We start from the raw sequence: 22,517 nt of genomic DNA, 5'->3' as shown, positions 1-22,517 counted from the left end.
CAGATTCCCCAAATAATGGGTGGGTTCACATCTTCAATTTTTGTAGAAGTCTCCGAACTGTTCTTCGTTCCCATCTTAACTGATTTAAATCTCTTCAACAGATAATCCAAATCCTTAAAAAATACTACATTCTTCATGTTATCCCTTGTTTAAAGCCTTCCACACTCTTGCCAACTTCAAAATAAAATTCAAACTCTGGCCAGAAACCTGAGGCTCTGTCCACTCCACCCCTCGCCTCTCCGGCACCTCCCCAGCCTCCGCACTGCAACCCACTAGAAGGTCACCTGAACACACTGCTCCAGCAGCCTTCCTGATTTCTCTCCAATTGGAACCAAATTCTATCCTTCAAGGCACCGTTTGATTTTCCTACCTTCCCTTCCACCCTCCCCGGACCCCCAAAACCATTTCCTTTCTGGGGACTCTGTGAATCCTTGTAAGTGTTGTCAGCCGTAGGGTCGCAGGCTTCCAGCACATGAGCCAGCGCCCTCCCTGCGCAAGGGTTACATCTCCTTTGGAAGGAGGTGGCTGTGCTGCGTGTTTCTACTCATATGCACACACACACACGTGTGTACATGCACCTATACTGTTCGCACCTATACTGTGTTGAGAGTTCACACCCAGAGCCCTCTCTGGTCTCCTCAAAGGAAACAATGACTCCCTAGTTAATATCATAAATGGATTCTTCTTGATTACAAAAATGAGGTCAATTTGCACCTTGAAATTTCATTCAAAAGAAGGCTCAATTTTGACACGTTGTTTTCAATGAAGCCGATCATCTCCAGCTCTCGGAGGGTCAGCAGCTGCTGGCGAGGGTATATGATCTGACACTGAGGAGACAGAAGCACAGGCGGTTAGCTGAGTCCAGAGGCCTGACCGTAGGCACCGTCAGCAAGAGGGACAGCACCTGCAGGTCAAATGTCAACCACGTCACGTCTCACAGAAATCCAGACAGTGACGACTCAAGATGCACGGGTGCACTAGGGAACAAACTTGCTCTCTCATGCCTCTCAGCGTACACATTCTGCTTTTTCAAACAAATACAAATAACAGAACATGCCTCAGAAACCAGTAGCAACATACCCTCTTCTGTGTTTCGGGCCAAAACTTTTCCTCCCTGTGTGTCAGGAAGGGAAGGGACCTGGAGGCACCCAGTCCAGTCTGTTATGCCACCTTCGGAGACGTCAAAACCCACAGTGGGCAGAGGTGGGACTTAGAGCCAGGACTTCCACTGACTTCCAAAGCAGGATCCTAGTTTGTCTGTTTTAAAGGTGAGGCTTGTTTGGCAGCACGACACAGTGTCTGACTGACCGAGGAGCTGGGCACCAGAAGTTCCCCTCAGAGATCATTTGTCTGGAAGTCATGCTTTTCCAAGCAGCCTTGCCAACAGTCAGGTGGGCACACTGACTTACTATGACTGAATTCTAATATGAACCGTTCTGACTCAGGAACCAGGAGAAGGAAGAAAATAGCATTGTCTGAACATTTTGGAGGTTTGTTGAGGGGTGTGAGCAAAATTAAGACACAGTTTGTGCTTGTGCTTGAGGGGATATTGAGCTTTTGAGACCAGTTCAATATCCACCGTGACATCTGCATGTCTTAATTTCATATAAACTGCCTAAAATAAGAAACTACCCCTATCACTGGGGGCGGTGGCTCACGCCTGTAACCTCAGCACTTTGGAAGGCTGAGGTGGGCGGATCACTTGAGGTCAGGAGTTTGAGACCAGCCAGGCCAACATGGTGAAACCCTTTCTCTACTAAAAATACAAAAATTAGCCAGGTGTGGTGGCACGCGCCTGTAATCCCAGCTACTCACGAAGCTGAGGCACGAGAATTGCTTGAACCCAGGAGGCGGAGGTTGCAGTGAGCCGCGATCACACCACTGCACTTCAGCTCTAGGCAAGAGTGAGACTCTGTCTCAAAATAAACAAACAAACAAAGAAAAAACTACCCCTGTCCTACACTGTCCCAGAAAAAGTCATCCCTCTTAGCTAAAACTTTAAACATCCTCTAGATTCACAGCACAAGTGTACAAGTGTATAAATGTCACATTGCGAGGGCTGGAACCCACACTGAAGGTGCGTGAGGACCTCCAACACACACGACTTCCTCGCAGGATCTGCTATCACGTGGGGCTCCTTGGCAGCAAAACTGCTGTAGAATCAGTCTTCAGATCACTGGCATTCTCCAGGCAAAGCTCCACAGAGCTCCGTCTCCTTTCCCCAACCCCCGAGAAAACCATGCCTGCACAGTGCTGACCCGGGCAGGCCCAGTGGGTCCATGGCTGCTGAGACCAGCTCTCCCATCCCCAACCAAAGCAGGCTGTGCCATCCCTGTTAACGCCCCTGCTCTGTGGTACCAGCAGGTGGCAACAACTGCATTAAACTCATCACTGTTTAAATCCCCATTCACTGGTTTGCTTGGTTACCACCCAACTACCGTAAACAAAGTCCCCTGCAGGATGATTTGTCTGGGACAGGTCTGGGACAGCCCCACAGGGGCTAGAGCAGCAGAAACACAAGCATGGGGCAGGTCCCTGCTAGCCTGACACACACACACTGCACGCGTCACTGCCCATGGCGACGGCGTTCCTGACACACACACACTCCCCGCACGCATCACTGTGCCCATGGCGACGGCGTTCCTGACTATCATCACAACAGGCGACTCAAGAACATGACGTCACATGGACCCCGTGACCACAACCACCAGTCCATACTACGCCCATGATGTTTCCTCTTTCAGGCCCCCGAGAGGCAGGGCATTGGAAAAGCCCGGGGTAAGCTGAGAACTAGGATTTGTGCAGCCAGCCAGGTGAGCACAGCCGGTCACTGACGTCCCCTACACTGATTCGTACCTCAAATAATGAACAATGATGACTGTATTGTGCCAAAAGAACAAAAATATTGAGTCAGTGGCCCTAGTTTCAACTATCAGCTCAACCTGTCACATACAAAACTAGTTTTCAATTTAAGAAGGGAGTTAATGTGTATGGTGAAATCCTCCATACTGGAACAAGCTTATTTTAAGCTATCTTAATTAATTAAGAACATATAAGAAATCCATTTGTATCAAGAGGAAAAAAAAAAATAAAGGTACCTTCATCAGTTCTTCCAAACAAGAGAGGTAGATTTTGAAGATGGCTGCTACAGAGGGCGGCCCAATGTACTGCTTGATGTCAGCCCTGTCCACGAAGGCCACGTCGATCTTCTCAGTGATGTTGGAAGTGGTCAGAATCACGACATTGGAATGCCTGTTGTGGCCGAGAAGCAAGCACCACAGTCGTCACGGCTGTCGGTGACCCAACTCTATCCTGCCCTATCTGGCAAGGAGGTTGGCAGCACGATGGCCAGCAGGCTGCCAACAGGAAGGAAAGGGGCCTTGTGCCCACACAAGCCACACGGACCCCCCAGTTTTTGCTCTCGCTGCTCCTCGGCCTTCCGGGAATTCTCCTACAGCCCCACTTGGCTCATTCCCTCACTGCCTTCAACCTTGGCAAGGATCTCACTTTCTTTTTTTTTTTGAGACGGAGTCTCACTCTTTCACCCAGGCCGGAGTGCAGTGGCGCCATCTTGGCTCACTGCAAGCTCCGCCTTGCCAGCTCACACCATTCTCCTGCCTCAGCCTCCCAAGTAGCCGGGACTACAGGCACCCGCCACTGCGCCCAGCTAATTTTTTGTATTTTTAGTAGAGACGGGGTTTCACTGTGTTAGCGAGGATGGTCTTGATCTCCTGACCTCGTGATCCACCCGCTTCGGCCTCCCAAAGTGCTGGGATTACTGGTGTGAGCCACCGCGCCCGGCCTAGCAAGGATCTCACTTTCACACAGCGTTCCTGACCGTGCCACCTACCGTAGGCTCTGGTGCCCACCACCACCTGGGTATGGCCACTCATCATCCCTAGACATACTCTAGAGCTGGGTTACTTCCCATGTTCACGATCTGCTCTCCCCTCTAGCGTCTAAACTCCATAGAGAGAGCCCCTGTTGTCTGGTCTGTTGACCAATGTCCCCCAAGGGCCCAGCATGAGTCAGCACAGAGCAGGCACAAGATGCCCCCAGGGAGCATGCTGCACAGGCCCGGTGGGGCTTGGCTGCACGTGTGGCAGTGCTACCATTGCTGCCTGGGGAAGGTCAACTTTACCTAGACCCTGGCCAAGGGAGGGCAGGCCCCGTACCTGCGAGCCGGGGTGAGCTCAGCAGAGACAGGACAGGGAGCCTGTGGGTCCCGGCAGAGGAACAAGGCACAGAGGTCGGGTGAGCTCACAGCTGCCCAGTCCAGCACCAGGAGGGTGGGGCTGAGGAAGGGCCGGAGGGAGGCCTAGGCCTGGAGATCACCACCCAGGGGTTGACAATCCAGAGATGCAGGAGTGGATAGGACTGCTGGGGGACAGAAAGAGTCCTCTAGAGAGGGGCTGGAACCAGGAGCACGAGGGAATGAAGGCAAGAGAGGCAAGTGTGTCTCCTTGTTTCTTCCTGAGCCACACGCCCTTGTGACTGACAGGGAGATGTCACGGTGACCTCCATCCTCTGGTTTGAGTGGTAGGTGCACAGTGAGGCCATCAGTGTCATGCGGAATCCCAGGAAGTTAGGGATTTGGGGCCCAATGAGCAGTGTGGGAGTGTGCCTGGCATCCCGGGCATCTAAGCCTGATGTCTGGTCACAGGTGGATGTGTAGGTCTGGGATTCCCCCCACAGAACCCTGAGCTATGCTGAAGGGGCACAGGCCAGGAGAGAAGGCCACAGACAGGCTGTGTAGACCCCAGACCCCCCCCGTGGAGAGATGCCAGCAGCATAAACCGGGGGGACAGGAGAGTGGAGGCCGGGGAGGGAGGCTCAAACAGATTCAGGGAAGGGGCCATCAGGGTGTCAGCGCTGTGCAAAGTTCCAGAAAGAGAAAAGTGAACACTCGTGTGAATGCGGGGCTCCTGGGCTGCGGCAGGAGTAGGAGCCAGATTGCAGCAGACTGAGGCACAAGCCACGTAGGGATGGAAGTGGACAAAAGGAGAAGGAAGCCAGAGGCAGGGGAGGCCCCCCTCCAGGACCTGCACACTTGTTGGGAACAAGCCCCCCAAAACTGGCCATAAACAAAATCTCTGCAGCACTGTGACATTTCATGGTGGCCATGACGCCCACACTGGAAGGTTCTGGGTTTACAGGAATGAGGGCAAGGAACACCTGGCCCCCCCAGGGCGGAAAACTGCTTAAAGGCATTCTTAAGCCACAAACAATAGCATGAGTGATCTGTGCCTTCAGGACATGCTCCTGCTGCAGTTAATTAGCCCAACCTATTCCTTTAATTCAGCCCATCCCTTCATTTCCCATAAGGGATACTTTTAGTTAATTTAATATCTACAGAAACAATGCTAATGACTGGCTTGCTGTTAATAAATACGTGGGTAAATCTCTGTCCGGGGCTCTCAGCTCTGAAGGCTGTAAGACCCCTATTTCCCACTTCACACCTCTATATTTCTGTGTGTGTGTCTTTAATTCCTCTAGCGCCGCTAGGTTAGGGTCTCCCCAACCGAGCTGGTCTCGACACACACTTCTGCAGCTGACCCCAAGACGAGCGCTTCTCAGGAAGCCAGATACGCTCTCTGTGTTGAGACAGTGGTGATGGCCTGGACAAAACGTTCCTCTGCACAGTTCAGTTTGCTGTCACCCCACACTCAACAATCCAGCTTCTGAGAATGCCAGGGACTCCCCAGGCACCCTGAGGGCAGAAAGAGCATTTCAGAGAAGGAACCTGAGTCCTGGCTGACCACCACACAGGGACAGACAGGTTCTGGCTCACCCATCACTTCCTTGGGATTTGGGCCAGCAGCTGTCCCTCCTTAGGCTTGATCAACTTGGGCTACAATGACAACAGGCCCTGGCCCTGCGAGGCTGGACTGTGGAGATGTGGACCATCTGCCCACGAAGCTGTCTGTCCTGGGCCAGCAGGGCGAGCAGGGGAGAGCCATTCACCTACGAGCAGCACTGGTTGGTGCTGACACTGGGTGGGATAGGAGAGAAGTGGGTGGGATAAGGCCTGAATGCAGCAGTTCTTCATTTTATGCTTTTCTGTGCTACGTAAGATTCTTACCGTGCCTGAGTTTTCTTTCACATTTTTTTTTTCTGAGACGGAGTCTTGCTCTGTCACCCAGGCTGGAGGGCAGTGGTGCGATCTCGGCTCACTGCAAGTTCCGCCTCCTGGGTTCACGCCATTCTCCTGCCTCAGCCTCCTGAGTAGCTGGGACTACAAGCGCCTGCCACCATGCCCAGCTAATTTTTTGTATTTTTAGTAGAGACAGGGTTTCACCGTGTTAGCCAGGATGGTCTCAATCTCCTGACCTCATGATCTGCCTGCCTTGGCCTCCCAAAGTGCTGGGATTACAGGTGTGAGCCACTGTGCCCGGCCTTCTCTTACATTTTTAATAAACTAAAAACAATTTCTTTAAGAAGCATTTATGATATGCTGCTTCCAATGTGGAAAAGGGGTCAATACTCAATGCCAATGCACTTTTAGGTAAAAGAGCTGGGCACTAAGATCTAGAGTTGTACAAGTATCACGCATTTCTTTGGGACAAACTTCTCATCACTTCTCAGGGAAAACTGCTGCATGTCCTGCTTACCTTTTAATCTGATCGATTTGGGTCAAGACAGCATTGACCACGCGGATGGCATCTGATGGCTCGGTGCCCGCCCTGCAGGCGTTTCGGGCGGCTGTGAGACTCTCCACCTGTTGGGAGGGAGCAATGGGGTCAAAAAGGACAGGGCCTGGCACCTCACAGGCAGCTATCGGGATACGTCCCCCTGAGCACGTGAAAAAGATGAATGAATGGGTGTTCCCATGCCTAGCCTGCGGATGCTGCAGGAAGGTGGAAAGGCGCACAGTGCAGGGAGGGCTAGAGGGCAGCCCGGCTGTAGGAGGGGAAAGCCGGGGCATCAGCAGTAGGCTGTGTCCCCACAACGGCAAAAGGCGATTCTGTCATGAATTTCCTTATCTGGAAATGCCTACCTCATCAATCAGCACGAACACCAGAGCGTCTTTATCATCAATCAAATCCTGAATCTTCTGAAACATCTTGGTTACCAGCTTGCCACTCTGGAACCCAAACACCCTTTTAGTGTCAACGTGCAGGGACCACACTGCCAGGTGCACAGGGGGACCCTGACGTGGCCTGCTTCCCCGGTTGTCCCCACAAGCCCAGTGTCTCCTGACGGCCCCTCAGAAAGCTCCCTAAATCAGAGAAGCCAGGGCAGCATGGGAGGAGGTCAGCCTAACACTCTTCCCTCTGCTTTGAATGCCAGGGTGCTGAGACCTGAGACCACACCTGACCTGCCTGGGGCGGCACAGTGAGGGTGACCTGTACCTCTGCTTTACCTGTGTGTCCTCTCTGATGAGGAAAAGAGGCAGACCACAGATGCAAACAGGCTGGGATGCACTCCTCACAGGCTCTCCTGTGCCCAGTGTGCCTGGTCCCACCTCACCTCACCAGAGGGATGTGCGGATGCCAGGTGACTTGGGCACAGCTCCTCAGAGGTAAGAATCACATGTGACATCACCTTGTCTGACTCCCTCAGCTCACAGACAGCGCTAGGGCACATGAGCACCAAGGGCATGCATGGCAGGGCTGCAGTCCCGAGTGCCAGGCCTGCCCTCCTGAGAGTCCATCGATTGTCCTGTCCCACCCAGTCATAGGTCTGGGGAGAACCAAGGGAGGGTCCCCATGGGCCCCAGCTCCAGAACCTTCTCTGATCACAGTCAGCCCCAATCCTTACACACCCTTCCCACCCAGTTCTCTCCTGAAGCTTCTGGAGGAGGATTTGCCTAACATACAAGACATTTTTTCAGCTATACAATCCAGACAATTAGAATTAATATTTAATACTTACTTCCGAAAACCACTTAGAAAAGAGGCTGTGGCTGTTTATTTCAATTAATTGGCCATATCGGTACCTGAGATAGAAAAAAGGAGTTGAGAGAATTACTAATCGGTCCTGTGGATCCTCAGTGGCAGCCATTCATGCATCTTGAATGCAACATCTCAAGTGCCCAGCATCGGGGGAATTACAATTACTGACAAAGAATTGAGGAATCCAGCCCTCCGTGTACTAAATAATTATGAAAAAGTCTAACAAGATTCAATCAGTAGTTCTAGACTGTATCAACTGAATTAAAGAGTAAAAACTCCCATTTTATATCTATTTACAAATTATATTTCTGTTTAAAAATATTAGCAGTACTAAGATAAGATAGAAAACAAAACAAAATAGAAGCATCAAGAGCTTTTGGCAGGAGCTGAGCATTTTCCCCTCCTTCCGCAGAACCCTAAACAGCACAGACCCCAGAGCCCAGGAATGCTCAAAGTTAACCTTAACACACACAGACTGACCGGAACCCAGAAACACTCCTCTATCCATTCAGAAGCCCGCAGACAGATCTGGACGCTTAGCTGCTGACTAAATCACCAGAGAACAAGACTGAGGCCAGAGAGAAACTGACTTCCAGGTCCTCTTTTCAGTTGCTTCCATGTCAAAAGTCCACAAAAGAAAAAGAATTACGTTCAAGAAGCATCACTGGCATTCCACGTAAAAAAGAGAGAGACCATTTACTGATACTGTTTATAAAACAGTGGAGGGATGCAGACAATCTAACAAAATATAGACTGGGTCGAATATTAAACAAAATTAATTATAAAACATTTTGGTTCTTTGATAGAGTGAGGAACAAAGGCTTGCTAAGACTTCTTTTTGCCATTTCTAAGCCATAAAACCAATGCATATTTCCAGATCTTTGTACTGGAAAAAGCTATATTCCTTATAATAACATTTTCCTTCTCTTGTGTTTCCCTCTCTGCCCCTAGAGATCTTTTTTGGTTATTCTTTGGAGGCAGGGTCTCACTCCCATCACCCAGGCTCACCACAGCCTGGACCTCCTGGGCTAAGGTGATCCTACCACCTCAGCCTCACAAGCAGCTGGGACCACAGGCATGTGCTCCCACACCCAGCTAATTTTTTGTATTTTTTTTATAGAGACAGGGTTTCTCCATGTTGGCCAGGCTGGTCTCAAACTCCTGGTTTCAAACGATCCACCTGCCTCAGCCTCCCAAAGCGCTGGGATTACAGGCATTGAGCTGCCATGCTGGCATGCCCCTAGAGATCTTGACAACACACATGTATTTCAATATGTCAAAGCAAAGGGCAAGTTGCTAAACATAAGCTAAGGGGTCAAAATAAAGCAATTTCCCTATGTAAAAACATTTACGAGACATTTTTGAAGAACAAAAATTATGTATATGAAATTAAACCTCACAGGATTTCCGCTAGTCATACTGGAGTAACAGGAAGCAGATTTACCATCTAATCTTAAATGAGAAAACCTCATTTAAGGCAAAATAGATGAAATGACATCTGGTAAGGTTGCTGTACACAGGGCAGTGAGGACTGGGACTCCTGAGTCGGAAGACCAGGGACCCTCTACAAATGCTCTGACTTTCTGCCGGGAGGCGTCTTCCAACCACAGGCACGGGAGGGAACCCAAGTGGAGCACAGCCACTCGCTGAGTCGAGGAGACAGAGACTGGAGTTCAGGGAGTCTGAGGTGACTGAAGGCTGCAGAACAGAATTCCAGAAGGGAAGGAAATATGAAGAAATACCTCAGAAGGAGTGCCCAGGATCTTCATGGCACCCCTGATGTCCTGGATGAATACTCAGGTGTGTGTGAGCAGGGGACATTCCATGCAGCTATGTAAAGGGCACCCATGGTCTGTGAGCTGAAGGGCTCCTGGACCTCACACAGGCTGAGAAGAGTGCATACTCCAACTGCCATGGTGGAGAGTGCTCATGGATCCTTCAGCGCACTCAGTGGAGACCCCAGAGGACCACAATTTAGTGTTAAGACCAAACCTAAAGCCCTCCCAATCAAAGCTTAAAAAAACCAAACCTCAAAGGATCACACCAAATCACAAGTAATGGAAATGCCTAACGGAACAAAATCTAACACTCACTAAAGGAAGACGTAATCCACACACTTCAAATCACAATGTTCAGCAGCTAATCAAACACTACCTAACATGCCAACAAAGCAAAACCATGTGACCCATAACCAGAAGAAAAACCAGTCAACAGAAACACATCAGAAATGACAATCATGATGGAATTAGCAGACAGAACATTAAAACAGCTATTATAGGGTTGTTCAAGATGTGAACGAGAACATAATGAAAAAACAGTATAAAAAGAATCAAATAGAACATTCAGAGCAGAAAAATACATTATCAGACATAATAACTTCACTGAATGGAATTAAAAGCAGATTAGACGATGTAGAAAATCAGTCAACCTGAAAATACAGCAATAGAAACTTTCGAATAAAACATATTTCTAAAGAACTGAAAAAAAAACGAAAAAGCACAGGAGTGGCCTGTGGAACAACATCAAACAGTCTAACATGAAAACAGACAAAGTCCCAGATAAAGGGGAGGGGAAAGGAAATTCGGTGAGGAAACAATGACCAGGTATTTTCCAAATGTGATGAAAACCATAAGCCCCAAACAGACAGAACTCAAGAGGAAAAGACAAATCCATAATTAGAGACGAACACTCCATCCAGCAAGGGGAGAAAGTATAGTCTTCTGAAGTGCAATTCACCAGCACAGATCGTGTGCTGGCAACAAAATTAAGTCTCAAATCTTAAAAAACTGAAACCATAACTCAAAACTATGCTGAATACAGAGGAATCAAGTGACTTACAGTGAAGGAGAGGAACATATTATTTGTGTAAAATGATTTAGAAAAAAACAACCTCCTGTTATAAATCCCATTTCCATAGCTCTCTTCTCATAAATTACCGCAAGTTACCTGCTCGAAAGTCTAATCGTCAATTTCTGGGCTAACGCTTTACACAGGGATGTCTTTCCAGTGCCAGGAGGACCTGTGACAAAGATACAAGCAAATATATTTTTAAGTCAGTGCTGCAACAAATTTCTTAAAACAATAGTAACTTCCATTAGCCATAAAATATAAAGAACACAGTTAAAAGCTATTAATATTACTACAATGAAGTCTGCTTAGAAACTTAAATGCTATGAAATATTACCAATACACTTACATCTCCCCCTTTCTTACTAATTTGTACTGAACTTCATATTTCTGGTCTCAGCCTCCATCGCCTCCTCACTCCCAGCACTGCTCCCAGCTTCCCGGCCTGCAGTCTCACTTAGCATCAGGAATGAACATTGCATTTTCTAGCCTACATCTTTGCCAACACCTGTCCTTGTCCCCACAGTTCCTCTATGAAATCCACCCATCAAGGCACCTTTCAGAGGTCAAACACACCTTTCTTGATAAATGGAGGTAGAGGAGTCATGTGTTGTTCCCGTTGCCCCCAGAACCACCCTCTTTCCTAAGACAATTCTCAGTGGGCTCATACCCCATACTAAACTCGAAGAGGCAGAGGCCAGCACTCTTCTTGCACATCTGCCTGCCAAGTGTCCCCTAGCACAATGTGGGCGGCAAGCAACCCAGGTGCCGAGGCAAGAGACCGAGGGCACGAGCTGTTCCAGTATAATAAAATAAATAAAATAAGAATAATTATACTAGATATAGATCTTAGATATAATTATATATGAATATTAATCATTAATTTGTAGCAATTACTCTTTATGCCAATATTATAATAATCCTCGCTCTACAATCATAACCTAGGAAAAACCAGGCCATACAGAGATAGGAGCTGAGGGGACATAGTGAGAAGTGACCGGAAGACAAGAGTGTGAGCTTTCTGTTATGCCTGGACAGGGCCACCAAAGGGCTCCTTGGTCTAGCAGTAACGCCAGCGTCTGGGAAGACGCCCGTTGCCAAGCGGACCGTGGTCTAGCGGTAGCATCAGTGTCAAGGAAAAACACCCACTACTTAGCAGACCGGGAAAGGGAGTCTCCCTTTCCCCGGGGGAGTTTAGAGAAGACTCTACCCCTCTACCTCTTGTGGAGGGCCTGACATTAGTCTGACTAATTAGCCTGACTAATGTCAGGCCCGCCCGCAGTCATCCAGAGGCCTGTCTCCCTGTGATGCTGCGCTTCAGTGGTCATGCTCCTAGTCTGCCTTCATGTTCCATCCTGTACACCTGGCTCTGCCTTTTAGATAGCAGTAGCAAATTAGTGAAAGTACTAAAAGTCTCTGATAAGCAGAAATAATGGTGTAAGCCGTCTCTCTCTCTTCTCTCTCTCTGCCTTGGCTGCCAGGCAGGGAAGGGTCCCCTGTCCAGTGGACACGTGACCCACGTGACCTTACCTATCATTGGAGACGGCTCACACTCCTTACCCTGCCCCTTTGTCTTGTGTCCAATAAATATCAGCGCAGCCTGGCATTCGGGGCCACTACTGGTCTCCGCGTCTTGGTGGTAGTGGTCCCCCAGTCCCAGCTGTCTTTTCTTTTATCTCTTTGTCTTGTGTCTTTATTTCTACACTCTCTCGTCTTTGCATACGGGGAGAAAACCCACCAACCCTGTGGGGCTGGACCCTACAAACAATGCCTCACAGAAGCTGTGAGGTGACCAATATGGAAAAAGGAAAGCATCTAACAGAAAATGGAGACATGACCTCTAATTTTCTGCAGGCATTTTCAAGAATTAAAGAGGAAATACGTGACTGGTTCCAAACAGAAACAACTTATTTCACTAATTAAAATACCTGCTGCTTACTCTGATTGTGCTATGAGGGCAGTATGCGGGGCCTATCTGCTCTTTAAAAGAACATTGTGTTTTAAGGTCACTTCGTCACGCAATCTTAACTGACTTAAAGAAGCTAAGTACTCTTCAAGCTTCTATTTAACACTTTGCTACAGTTTCATACTGTCGAGTCCACTCAATTCCTGTGTCCCCATTCTACCCGGTGATATTGAAAACAAAACAAAACAACAAACCATTAGTATTTTCTCCTGAGAAGAACCAGACAGAATTTCTTTAAAATATGGCTTTTTCAGTTTACTCCTCACAAAGTAAAACTCTGAGTACTACAAAGAAATATGAGTCAGTTTCTGTCCTAAAGAAGAGTTACAATCACCCGGGAAACAAGGCAGAATTCTAAAGAGTTACAATCAGCCTGGAAACAAGGCAGAATTTTTGGAAAAGTTTGATAACACAATAGTCCCCCCTTATTCAAGATTTTACTTTCCAAGGTTTCAGTTACCTGCAGTCACCCCCAGTCCAAAAATATTATATGAAACGTTCTAAAAATAAACAATTCATAAGTTTAAAATAACTTTTATAAGTTATTATAATTGTTCCCTTTTCCTATTAGCTATTATTGTTAATCTCTTACTGTGCTTAATTTATAAGTTAAGCTTTATCATAGGAATGTCTGTACAGGAAAAAAAAGTCTACATAAGGTTTAGCACTATCCACGTTTGGGGCATCTGAGGACGTCTTGGAATTTGGCCCCCCACAGGAAGACTTGATTAAGTGCCAAGTAATCAATGCCCCAAGGGCCAGGCGCGGTGGCTCAAGCCTGTAATCCCAGCACTTTGGGAGGCTGAGGCAGGTGGATCACCTGAGGTCAGGAGTTTGAGACCAGCCTGGTCAACGTGGCGAAACCCCGTCTCTACTAAAAATACAAAACTTAGCTGGGTGTGGTGGCGCATGCCTGTAATCCCAGCTACTCGGGAGGCTGAGGTAGGAGAGTTGCTGGAACCTGGGAGGAACCCAGGAAGTGGAGGTTGCAGTGAGCCGAGATCGGGCCACTGCACTCCAGCCTGGTCGACCGCGAGACTCCGTCTCAAAAAAAAAAAAAAGTCCCAACTGTCATGAGCTGGATCTGCTTCACAGAGAGGGGACATTCTAGGACGGCTGTGGCTGCTTCAGAAAACGAAGAGCAGTAACTCCTTGCAGAAGGACAAAGGTACAAGTAAAGGCTAAATTTCATGCCACTTATCTGGTCAAATAAAAGCCTGCATAATTTACCGTGGAGCAGCACCACCCGGTTCCAGGTGATGAGGTTGCTGTTGACGTTCTTGTCTGAAAACAGTAAAGTTGTCATCACATAATCGAGGAGCTGATAGAGAAAAAGAAAAAGAGCTTGATAAAGGTACCAACAAGGCAAAGGTCCCCAAGAAATGTGCCCTCCCCCAGGGCTTAATCCTACATGAGAAGAGGGAGCACAGGGAGAGAGGCCACCTCCTAAGAGATCATCACCTCCAAATGCTTTCATTTCAGAAGAGAAGGTGCTTCCAAAAGGGAAAAGTAAAAACACTGGCTATTACTGTTATAAATATAAGAAGAGAAACAAAATGATCACTTTTATTTAAAGTGCCAACATTAAACAAAACCACTAAGGGGTTTGTTTATCAAGTAATGAGTAAGCTCCTTCCTCTAGAATGATACAGCAGTTATTAGCAAAATAACAACAGCCACAATGTGGAGGAGCAGCCTAGGACAGCTGAGTGATGGTCTTCTAGCGAGCTGCCGGCATGGGAAAGACCCTTCCTGTTGAAGAGGGTGCAGGGGTTAAGACACACCGGCCTTTCCTTTGTGCGGACCAGGCCTGCTCACCTACCCTCCTCCCATCTCCAGAGGGTTCAATTCTCTAAGTTGCCTTCACATTCTCCCTTTCCCTCTTTTCCCTCAGGTAGCTCCTCAGAGACCAGCTCTACTCTGGAGCAATCCTGGAGGACAGATGTCCAGGACAAGGGCTGCCAGCAGACAGAGGCTCCCAAAAACCCATCTGCATCAAGTTGCTCAGGGGTGTTGGAGAGCAAAACAATAATGGTTCCTCTTCAAATAACAGGGCATTCTAGGAGAAGGCACAGCAACTTACGTGGGATTTGACTTCCACATCATACACCAAGCTGTCCCAAAGCCCATGGAATTCAGCTGTGACAGAATTAAACAAAGACCTGATCTCAGGAAGGCAAGCAATCACAGCCACCCCCAGTCAGTCTCCCCTGAGCCTAAGCCTGAGCTTCCCATTGTGTTGCTCCAGGTAAGACTATGATTCTGATTACAAGAAAGTATGAATTCTGCAAATTTTTCTTCAAATTTTGATTTTTATTAAAATCAAAGATGCAAAATAAATGCCAGTCACATGTAACTTTTGGCAGACAATTGGATGGAGTCAAAGAATTACACTTTATGTCTCATTATCACGTGCAATAGTCTTTCAAAAAAACTTTAACTTCCCACCCTTCTTTATGATATTGTTGTCATTTATTTTACATTTATGTATAACATAATCCCCACAATATGTTTTCATTAAATTATCATTTTTTTGGTGGTAAACAACACATTATAAAATTTATGATTATAACCATTTACAATTGTCTTTTACCCATGCTTCAACACAAGTTCAGACGCCAAATGCCCGTTTCTCCACATGCTGACTGAATGAAGCCCTGGGCTGGGCCTGCTAGAGCCCATCAGCAATGCCCATGGAGAAGCATCAAGCACACAAGGAGCCACTCAGCAGGACAGACCAACTGAGCATGTGAGAAGAGCACATGAGCACTCTCCGTTAGCCATGAACTCTAAGGTACCCACCCAAAGGAACAGTATGGTCCCACACTGGGGGACCATACTTTCCTCTTTTGTGATATACTTTCCATTTCATAAGAAAGAAAACATCCTAAAATCCTACAAAACAAACGGACAAACAGAACCCCCCGTGAACTGACATGGCATGGAGTATGCAATCCTCTGACCTCAGCCTCCCCCTCAACTCCCATCACACCCCATACCTGCAGGTAGAACCCAGTGATTTGCTGCAATTATGTTTTCTGTCTCTTCCTCCAGATTTTCACTGCTGGGGCCATCTTCATTCAGCTGGAAGATGTGAAGTGCAACAGTGCATGCACTCAAATCGATGGGCTAAAATGAGGGAAAAGCCAAATAAATCGACACACATTTCCAACTCTCACTTAACTCCAACCATACAAATTAGATGTTAAAGTCTACAAATAAAAACTGAATGTATAGTATAATCAAAACTAGTTCTCAGATTAGATGAGAAGGCTATTATTTTATTTCAGATTGAGGATTAGCTCTTTTGAAAGCTAATACCCATCCCTTGCCCTTTGGGCCCTACATTTACTTACAGAATGAAAAAGTGCCCTAAATCCAACCTCTGGGATGTTATTATAGTCTATAAATACACTCACACAGATGTGACCAAAAACTGAGTTTTACCACATAAGGTTTCTTTGTTTTTTTTTTTAATTAACTTGTTTTCTGAGACGGGATCTTGCTCTGTCGCCCAGGCTAGAGTGCAGCAGCACGATCACAGCTCACAGCAACATTAAATTCCTGGACTCAAGTGATCCTCCCACCTCTAGCCTTCTGAGTAGCTGGCACTACAAGTGGTGCACCACTGCACTGGCTAATTTTTTAAAACTCTTTTTAGAGACGGGGTCTTGCTATGATCCCTGGGCCAGTCTCTAATTCCTGGCCTCAAGTGATCCTTCCATCTTTCTCCCACAGTGCTGGGACTACAGGCATGAGCCACCTTGCCCAGTCAGTTTCCTAATTGTGTCTTTTTACATTTGTTATTAACTCAGAGAAATGTTTACATCGGTAGATAGAAATCTATTTCATTCTTCTTAATGGCTATATTGTACGTAGTGTAGACATATGGAATTCATACATTTATTAACTGATCTCTGGTGGACAGTTAAAATATTTCAAATTGTTGGCTATTATTAACAGCATCTAACAAACATCTGTTCAGAAAGAGCTACAAAATTGCATAATTATCAGCGACAATAAATTCCTACAAGTGAATCTGCAGTCAGAGAACATTAGAACTTTCCCTGGGCAGCCCATGCCCTCCAGTTAGGGTGTCCATCCCTCCACAACAGTGGGGAAGCTCTTCCTTCCCTCAGACTGGCCAAAACCACGGCAGTATCAGATCTCAGTGTGCACAAAGCTCTGAGCATGCACAAACATGAGTCCTAACGTATGAATGGGGAGGTCCACCTCACGAGCAGAACTTAGTACCAAGCCTGTTCTTCACAGCTGGTTCTTACAGGGCAGGAATTGTACTGCTGTAAGTGATAAGTCTTCCTTAGGAATGTTTCCGGTGGTTTACTGGTGCCAGAATCGCCCCAATGCCTCCACGTCCTCACACAAAGCTCCTCTGACCCATACACATGAACTCAGATGGTGGGTGAGGTGGCCACGCATGGGATGAGATGAAGGAATTCTATAGGCAAGCCCATCTTCTCACCTCCTATGGCCCTAGCACACACTGAGCACTTTCTAAACATTTGCTGATTGAAAGAACGAGGCATGGTACACAGGCCTTACCAGCGCAGCCCACTATGGTACAGCACTGCATTCTCATTCCTGGTTTCCAATCTGCCCCTGCTATACTGACAGCACCCCGATATCAGGGCCACTTCCTACTCCCAGCACCTGGCTCCTGACAGCTGGTGAAAAGAACTTGTCTAGCCACCCAAACCAACAGAGAAGTGAACCTGTTTCTGACAACAGGCTATGAAAACAGCAAGACATTCATGATACAACCTTTGTATTCAGCTAACGTTCCTTGGCCCAGCAAATTAGTAACTTACCTGTGAGTCTTTAACCTTTAATTCTGTGTCAACAATAGACACAGACTGCACATTTCTGGTCAAAAAAGGTTCATCAAACTCAGTCCATGTGTAATCCCCAAACACAATATTATGTCTGTTGAGTAGCTTTCTAACACTCAGGGTTATGTCTTCTTTCTTTGCAGTGCTAAAAAAAAGAAGCCAAAACACACACAAATGATCTTAATTCAAAAACAAAATGTTAAAATTAAGTGTTTTGCAAAAACTCAGACAATACATAAGAAAGCGCAGTAGTTAACAGGGTAGGTTGGGGTTGGCCTGCCTGGGACCAAATCTAGAGCCACCCCTTGCCTGTGGGTCCTCTACCAGCTGTGCCCTGAAGAAGCTGTGCCTCAGCTCCCAGTTAGAAAAAGGGGACAACAGTAAGAGTTCTTGCTATGCTGGGCTACAGTGAAGTCATTAATACATTCAAAGTGTTTAGGACGATACCTGGCACATAGTAAGCACCCAATAATGTTGGCTTTCACTATTATTAATGAAGTTCCACAGCTGTGGGGTCAGGCCTGGGGTCTGAATTGTAACAAGTCTCCAATAGCTGTGATTCGTGCTGAGAAAATCTAATGCTTTAAGCTTGGTATCCAGGGCTTCCCTCGGCCCCCCTTGCTGCAGTCCTCCTGACACCTCCCCTTTCTACAAAAGTGACCTGGTCCTGGATCACACCTCTGTGCCCTGCTGCGCACTGTCCCAGCTTACTGGGCTGATCAACTGCAGTCACCCTTTAGGTCCTATTCAATGTCTGCCTCCCTCTGAGCCCTCCTGGACAGGCCCCTCAGAGCCAGGCAGGTGATCTGTGGCCCCTTTGCAATCGTCCCAGCACCCTACAAGCAGCGACCACCATGCATAGTGTGGTTGTGTGCAGGTGTCTATGAACTCTGGTGCAGTTGTACGTAGGTGTCTGTCCTCCAGGTGCAGCTGTGCTCTGGTGTGATTATGCCTAGCGTCTCTGGGCCTAGGTGTGGTTGTACATGGGGTGTCTCCAGGCTGCGGTGGCACTGTGTACAGGTGTCTCTGAGCGCTAAGGTGTTTACACAGGTGTCGCCAGGCTGTGGTGGGGCTTTGTGCAGGTGTCTCTGGGCCCTGGTGCAATTATGCTGACGTGTCTGAACTCCAGCACCTAGAAAGTGCCCAGTCAACAGCTGTTCTGTTAAAGGAACGGTCTCTTCCTCTGCATCCCCTCTGAGGCTGGTGGTCTCACCTGACCTCAATCCACCCTCCATGGACATAAGGAGGGTCTGTGAAGGTCTGGCCCCGCTGCTGAGCTCCCCCCACTCCAGGGAGCAGCACAGCCCACAGGCCCCACCGTACCATGAACTGACTTGGTCACAAATGAGTGCGATTTGCTTTGAACCCTAAAAATTTCACACCAAGTCCGTGAGGAACGGGAACAATTAAAGGCTCTGAGAAACAGTGGCTCAAAGAATAACCACCCAACTTCCGGCTGAGACTTTAGAGCTCTCTGTAATGCGCAGCCATCCTATTCTCCACCGTGGGACTCAGGGTCAGATCAGTGCACTGGAGGACAGCCGGGCAGGGTCAGGGCCAGGTCCGTGAGCCGAGGTCGGGTCGGGGCTCAATCTGTGAGCTGGGGTCCTGCGCGCAGGGCTCGGGTCGGCCGGGTCGGTGCCCTGCGGTGGGGTCGGGTCATTGCGCTAGGATCGGGTCGGGGCCCGGCGGCCTGTGCGCCGGGGTCCAGTCGGGCCGGATCAGTACCCTGGGGTTCAGTAGCATCAGAATCGGTGCGCTGCGGTCGGGGCTCGGTGCACGCGCTGGGGTCGGGGCGGGTGGGTGCCCAGAGAATGTGTCGGGCCGCCCCGGCTCACCTGCTGCCGCGCTGATGCACCTCCACGTGGACGGTCGGCGACTCGGCCACACAGGGAAGCGCCTGCTTCAGGTCGCCCACGGCCTCGTCCATGACGCCCCCGAGAGCCGTGGAGACCCAACCGGGGCGCGGCCGCCGCCACCTCACGCCCAGCGTCGCCGCCACAGCCGCTGCCTCAGCCCGCGGGCCCTACCCTAGCTTCGAATCTGCCGCGCGAGGCGCACCACCTCCTGACCCGGAAGCGCTCCCGCCCGGCAGGGCCACTTCCTGCGGCGGCCCCGCCTCGCCCCGTTTCCGGCGCGGCCCCGCGGGCTCGGCCAGCTCGGCGCAGCGAGCGCGGGCGGCCAGCTAGGGCCAGGGGGCGGTGGCGGCCACGGTCCGGCCGGGTGCCCGCTGTTCCCGGCCCCCGCCTCGGGCCCGCCGCCGGCGCCGCCATGGGCAAGAAGCACAAGAAGCACAAGGCCGAGTGGCGCTCGTCCTACGAGGGTGAGGCGGCGGCGCTTTGTGACGCGCGGCGGGCGGGGTCCTGGGCACGGGGGAGGAGTTCCGGGCACGCGGACGGGGGTCCTGGGCACCGGGCGAGGTCCTGGCCTCGGGGGAGGGGTTCTGGGATTTCGGTGAGGGAACCGGGCACACGTGAGGGGTCCTGGGTGGGCGCTTACGTTCCTGGTAAGAGGGTTCTGGGCTCGAGGCTGCAAGTCCACTCACCCCGGTCCTGGAGACTAGGGAAGCATCTGTGCTGGCTTTTGTGTGGAGCTCAGGGAGAAGCTGGGCAGCCCTTTCTCCCGCCTTTCCCTCCGTCTCCCTTGCTCCCGCAGCAGCTCCACGGGTGTCAGCGGGCAGCACGGGCGCCTGCAGGAAGTTAAGCGAGAGTGAACCGAAGTGCTGGGGGTTTCTAGGAGGGAGATCGGGCTCCGGGGTTCCAGGTCCCTCTTAATCCATCATCTTGAACGAGTGATGTGAACAACATCCCACAGGGCCTCCTCTGGTGAGGACACCGTGGCTTGAAAGGGACCTGAAGCTCCCTGTGGAGGGGAAGGGAGAACAAGGAGGCAGTGACATGCCGCCACTGTGGTCTTCCCTTCCGTCTTTCCCTGCTGGTTGGCAGCCCCGCTGTAATCCTTAGGGAGGCCTTTCCCTCTTAGCCCCTTCACGTCTCACCTGGCTGCGTGGCGTTTGCACCTGAGCACGAGGGTAGAACTCGGTCTGTGTCTGTGCAGATTATGCCGACAAGCCCCTGGAGAAGCCTCTAAAGCTAGTCCTCAAGGTCGGAGGAAGTGAAGTGACTGAACTCTCAGGATCCGGCCACGACTCCAGTTACTATGATGACAGGTCAGACCATGAGCGAGAGAGGCACAAAGAAAAGAAAAAGAAGAAGAAGAAGAAGTCCGAGAAGGAGAAGCATCTGGACGATGAGGAAAGAAGGAAGCGAAAGGTAAAGGAGCAGCGGCGGTGGCCGGGACGCTGCCCACGAGGAGCCCATGGGGAGCCGGGTCCCAGGACCCAGGCAGAGTGCGCCTGCGTGGCTGGAGGAGGGGAGGGGGTGTTCCGTTGGTAGCAAAACGCAAATCGCTGAGGCCCGCAGACTCAGTTCCAGGATCCTGGGTGTGTTGTTCCTCCCCGGACCCTGCCAGGGTCTCTGTGAGGAGGGGGTTTCCCTTAGCTCTGTCCCTCTCCTGAGAACTGCGAGGGGATTGGGCAGACCTGTCCGGATCCCACCTACTCCTGCCGTTCTCACTCCCTTGACTCTGCCGCCCAGGAAGAGAAGAAGCGGAAGCGAGAGAGGGAGCACTGTGACACGGAGGGAGAGGCTGACGACTTTGATCCTGGGAAGAAGGTGGAGGTGGAGCCGCCCCCAGATCGGCCAGTCCGAGCGTGCCGGACACAGCCAGGCAAGGGTGCACTTTTAGAGACTCTCCTGGTGTTCACAGCTCATCGTTGTAAATGAGGGGTCGGCACCGTGTCCTCTTGCTTTGGGGAGAAGCATGGGAGGGAGGAGAGCTGGTATTTCCAGGGCCTCATCCCAGGTGTCCTCTGGATCTGAGGTTTCCTCCGGTGTCTCTGAATGTCTAGAGCGAGGCGTGGCCAGTTACTATTGGTGCCCTTCAGTTTTGTTTTTTAACTTATTAGCTAAGGATGGCTTATATGTTTTTTAAGGGTTCATAAAAAGAAACAAAAAGCCATCTCCACAGAGACCAATCGTATGTGACCCGCAAAGCCTAGACTGTTTTTTGTCTGGCCTTTATGTAAAAAGTTTGCCAGCCCTGGGTCTTGAAGTTTGGTTTTGTCTGCACTTAAGACAGCATTGGAACAGTAGCCACACCTGGGTCAGACTGGTAAGAGAGATGCATGTCAGTGAAAACGCAGGTAATTCCCCTTGGGAAGAAGGGACCTCGAGGCCCAAATGGTGGGTCTGAAGTTGCTGAAAGTGACCATAGGCTGAGACAAAGGAAACTGGAGGCCTTCAGTAGAATTTCTGTCGTGGGCACCATCTGCCAAGGATGGCATTTGGCTGGAATTTCCAGCTGACAAGGACTTGCCCTCTGAGTTCTCCTTATCCCCAGCCTTCCTGTGCAGAACTCACAGTGATGAGGCATTTGTACGTAAGACAAGGGGTGTCTCTTCCCAGCAACTCTCAGCATCCAGTGGTTCCTGGATTATAGGGAAACTTAGACGGCTGGGCTTTGGGAATGGGACACCAGGGAGTAGGGAGGCTAGTGCTGCAATCATTCAGGCCATCAGAAACCGTCTGAGGCCTGCTGGCTCCACTGAAGGAAAGTTCTGGAAAGCTGGTGGCCTTCTGAGCTTCTGTGGTCATTTGGCTCTTCAGGCACTTTCTTTTTTTAATTTATTTTTGAAACATGGTCTTGCTGTGTCGCCTAGGCTGGAGTGCAGTGTCGTGATTCACTCCTGGGCTCAGATAACCCTGGGCTCAAGCAATCCTCCCACCTCAGCCTCCCAAGTTGCTGGGACTACAGGCACGCACCACCATGCCAGCCATTTATTTACTTTTTGTTGAATTTTAAGGGACCTCAAGTGAAATAATAATCGGTGAATTCAGGATCAGCCTCTATTCCTTGTCTAGAGTAGTGGTATGAGCTGAAAACATTGATAAGTGATCA

At 49.5% G+C, this 22,517-nt stretch overlaps 2 protein-coding genes and 1 long non-coding RNA gene across 16 annotated transcripts in view; 1 reads left to right on the top strand and 2 right to left on the bottom strand.

Annotated features, from left to right (window-relative positions):
• Window positions 1-19,685, bottom strand: part of TRIP13 (thyroid hormone receptor interactor 13) — a 51,572-nt gene extending 31,887 nt beyond the window's left edge. For 2 of the 4 annotated variants that reach the window (XM_054555354.2, XM_063724031.1), the window contains exons 1-11: window positions 18,772-18,973; window positions 17,538-17,703; window positions 15,708-15,837; window positions 14,792-14,847; window positions 13,939-14,029; window positions 10,842-10,914; window positions 7,876-7,939; window positions 6,998-7,084; window positions 6,612-6,718; window positions 3,099-3,252; window positions 715-827 (exon numbers count right to left, since the gene is read on the bottom strand). In XM_054555354.2, coding sequence (XP_054411329.1) covers window positions 715-827; window positions 3,099-3,252; window positions 6,612-6,718; window positions 6,998-7,084; window positions 7,876-7,939; window positions 10,842-10,914; window positions 13,939-14,029; window positions 14,792-14,847; window positions 15,708-15,837; window positions 17,538-17,703; window positions 18,772-18,884 — 1,154 coding nt within the window. In that variant the 5' untranslated portion in view covers window positions 18,885-18,973. Of the gene's footprint in view, window positions 1-714; window positions 828-3,098; window positions 3,253-6,611; window positions 6,719-6,997; window positions 7,085-7,875; window positions 7,940-10,841; window positions 10,915-13,938; window positions 14,030-14,791; window positions 14,848-15,707; window positions 15,838-17,537; window positions 17,704-18,771; window positions 18,974-19,396 lie in introns of those variants that run through there. The other 2 variants (XM_024247473.3, XM_054555355.1) reach the window with 2 other exon arrangements.
• LOC134761369 (uncharacterized) lies at window positions 3,485-6,603 on the bottom strand. The gene is made up of 2 exons (XR_010139895.1): window positions 5,792-6,603; window positions 3,485-5,710 (listed from the first exon to the last, which is right to left on the bottom strand). It is a non-coding gene; the product is annotated as an uncharacterized LOC134761369 (long non-coding RNA).
• A 1-nt stretch (window position 19,686) lies between the features above and the next one.
• Window positions 19,687-22,517, top strand: part of BRD9 (bromodomain containing 9) — a 28,315-nt gene continuing 25,484 nt past the window's right edge. For 2 of the 11 annotated variants that reach the window (XM_054555353.2, XM_054555345.2), the window contains exons 1-3: window positions 19,695-19,881; window positions 20,616-20,830; window positions 21,155-21,287. In XM_054555353.2, the coding sequence (XP_054411328.1) occupies window positions 19,830-19,881; window positions 20,616-20,830; window positions 21,155-21,287 (400 nt within the window). In that variant the 5' untranslated portion in view covers window positions 19,695-19,829. Of the gene's footprint in view, window positions 20,013-20,615; window positions 20,831-21,154; window positions 21,288-22,517 lie in introns of all 11 variants that reach the window. The other 9 variants (XM_054555348.2, XM_054555347.2, XM_054555352.1 and 6 more) reach the window with 7 other exon arrangements.

Source organism: Pongo abelii, chromosome 4 (genome assembly GCF_028885655.2).
Source record: "Pongo abelii isolate AG06213 chromosome 4, NHGRI_mPonAbe1-v2.0_pri, whole genome shotgun sequence".
Taxonomy (NCBI): Eukaryota; Metazoa; Chordata; class Mammalia; order Primates; family Hominidae; genus Pongo; species Pongo abelii.
The sequence above is the reverse complement of the archived record's forward strand: the minus strand, read 5'-3'. Positions and strand labels throughout refer to the sequence as shown.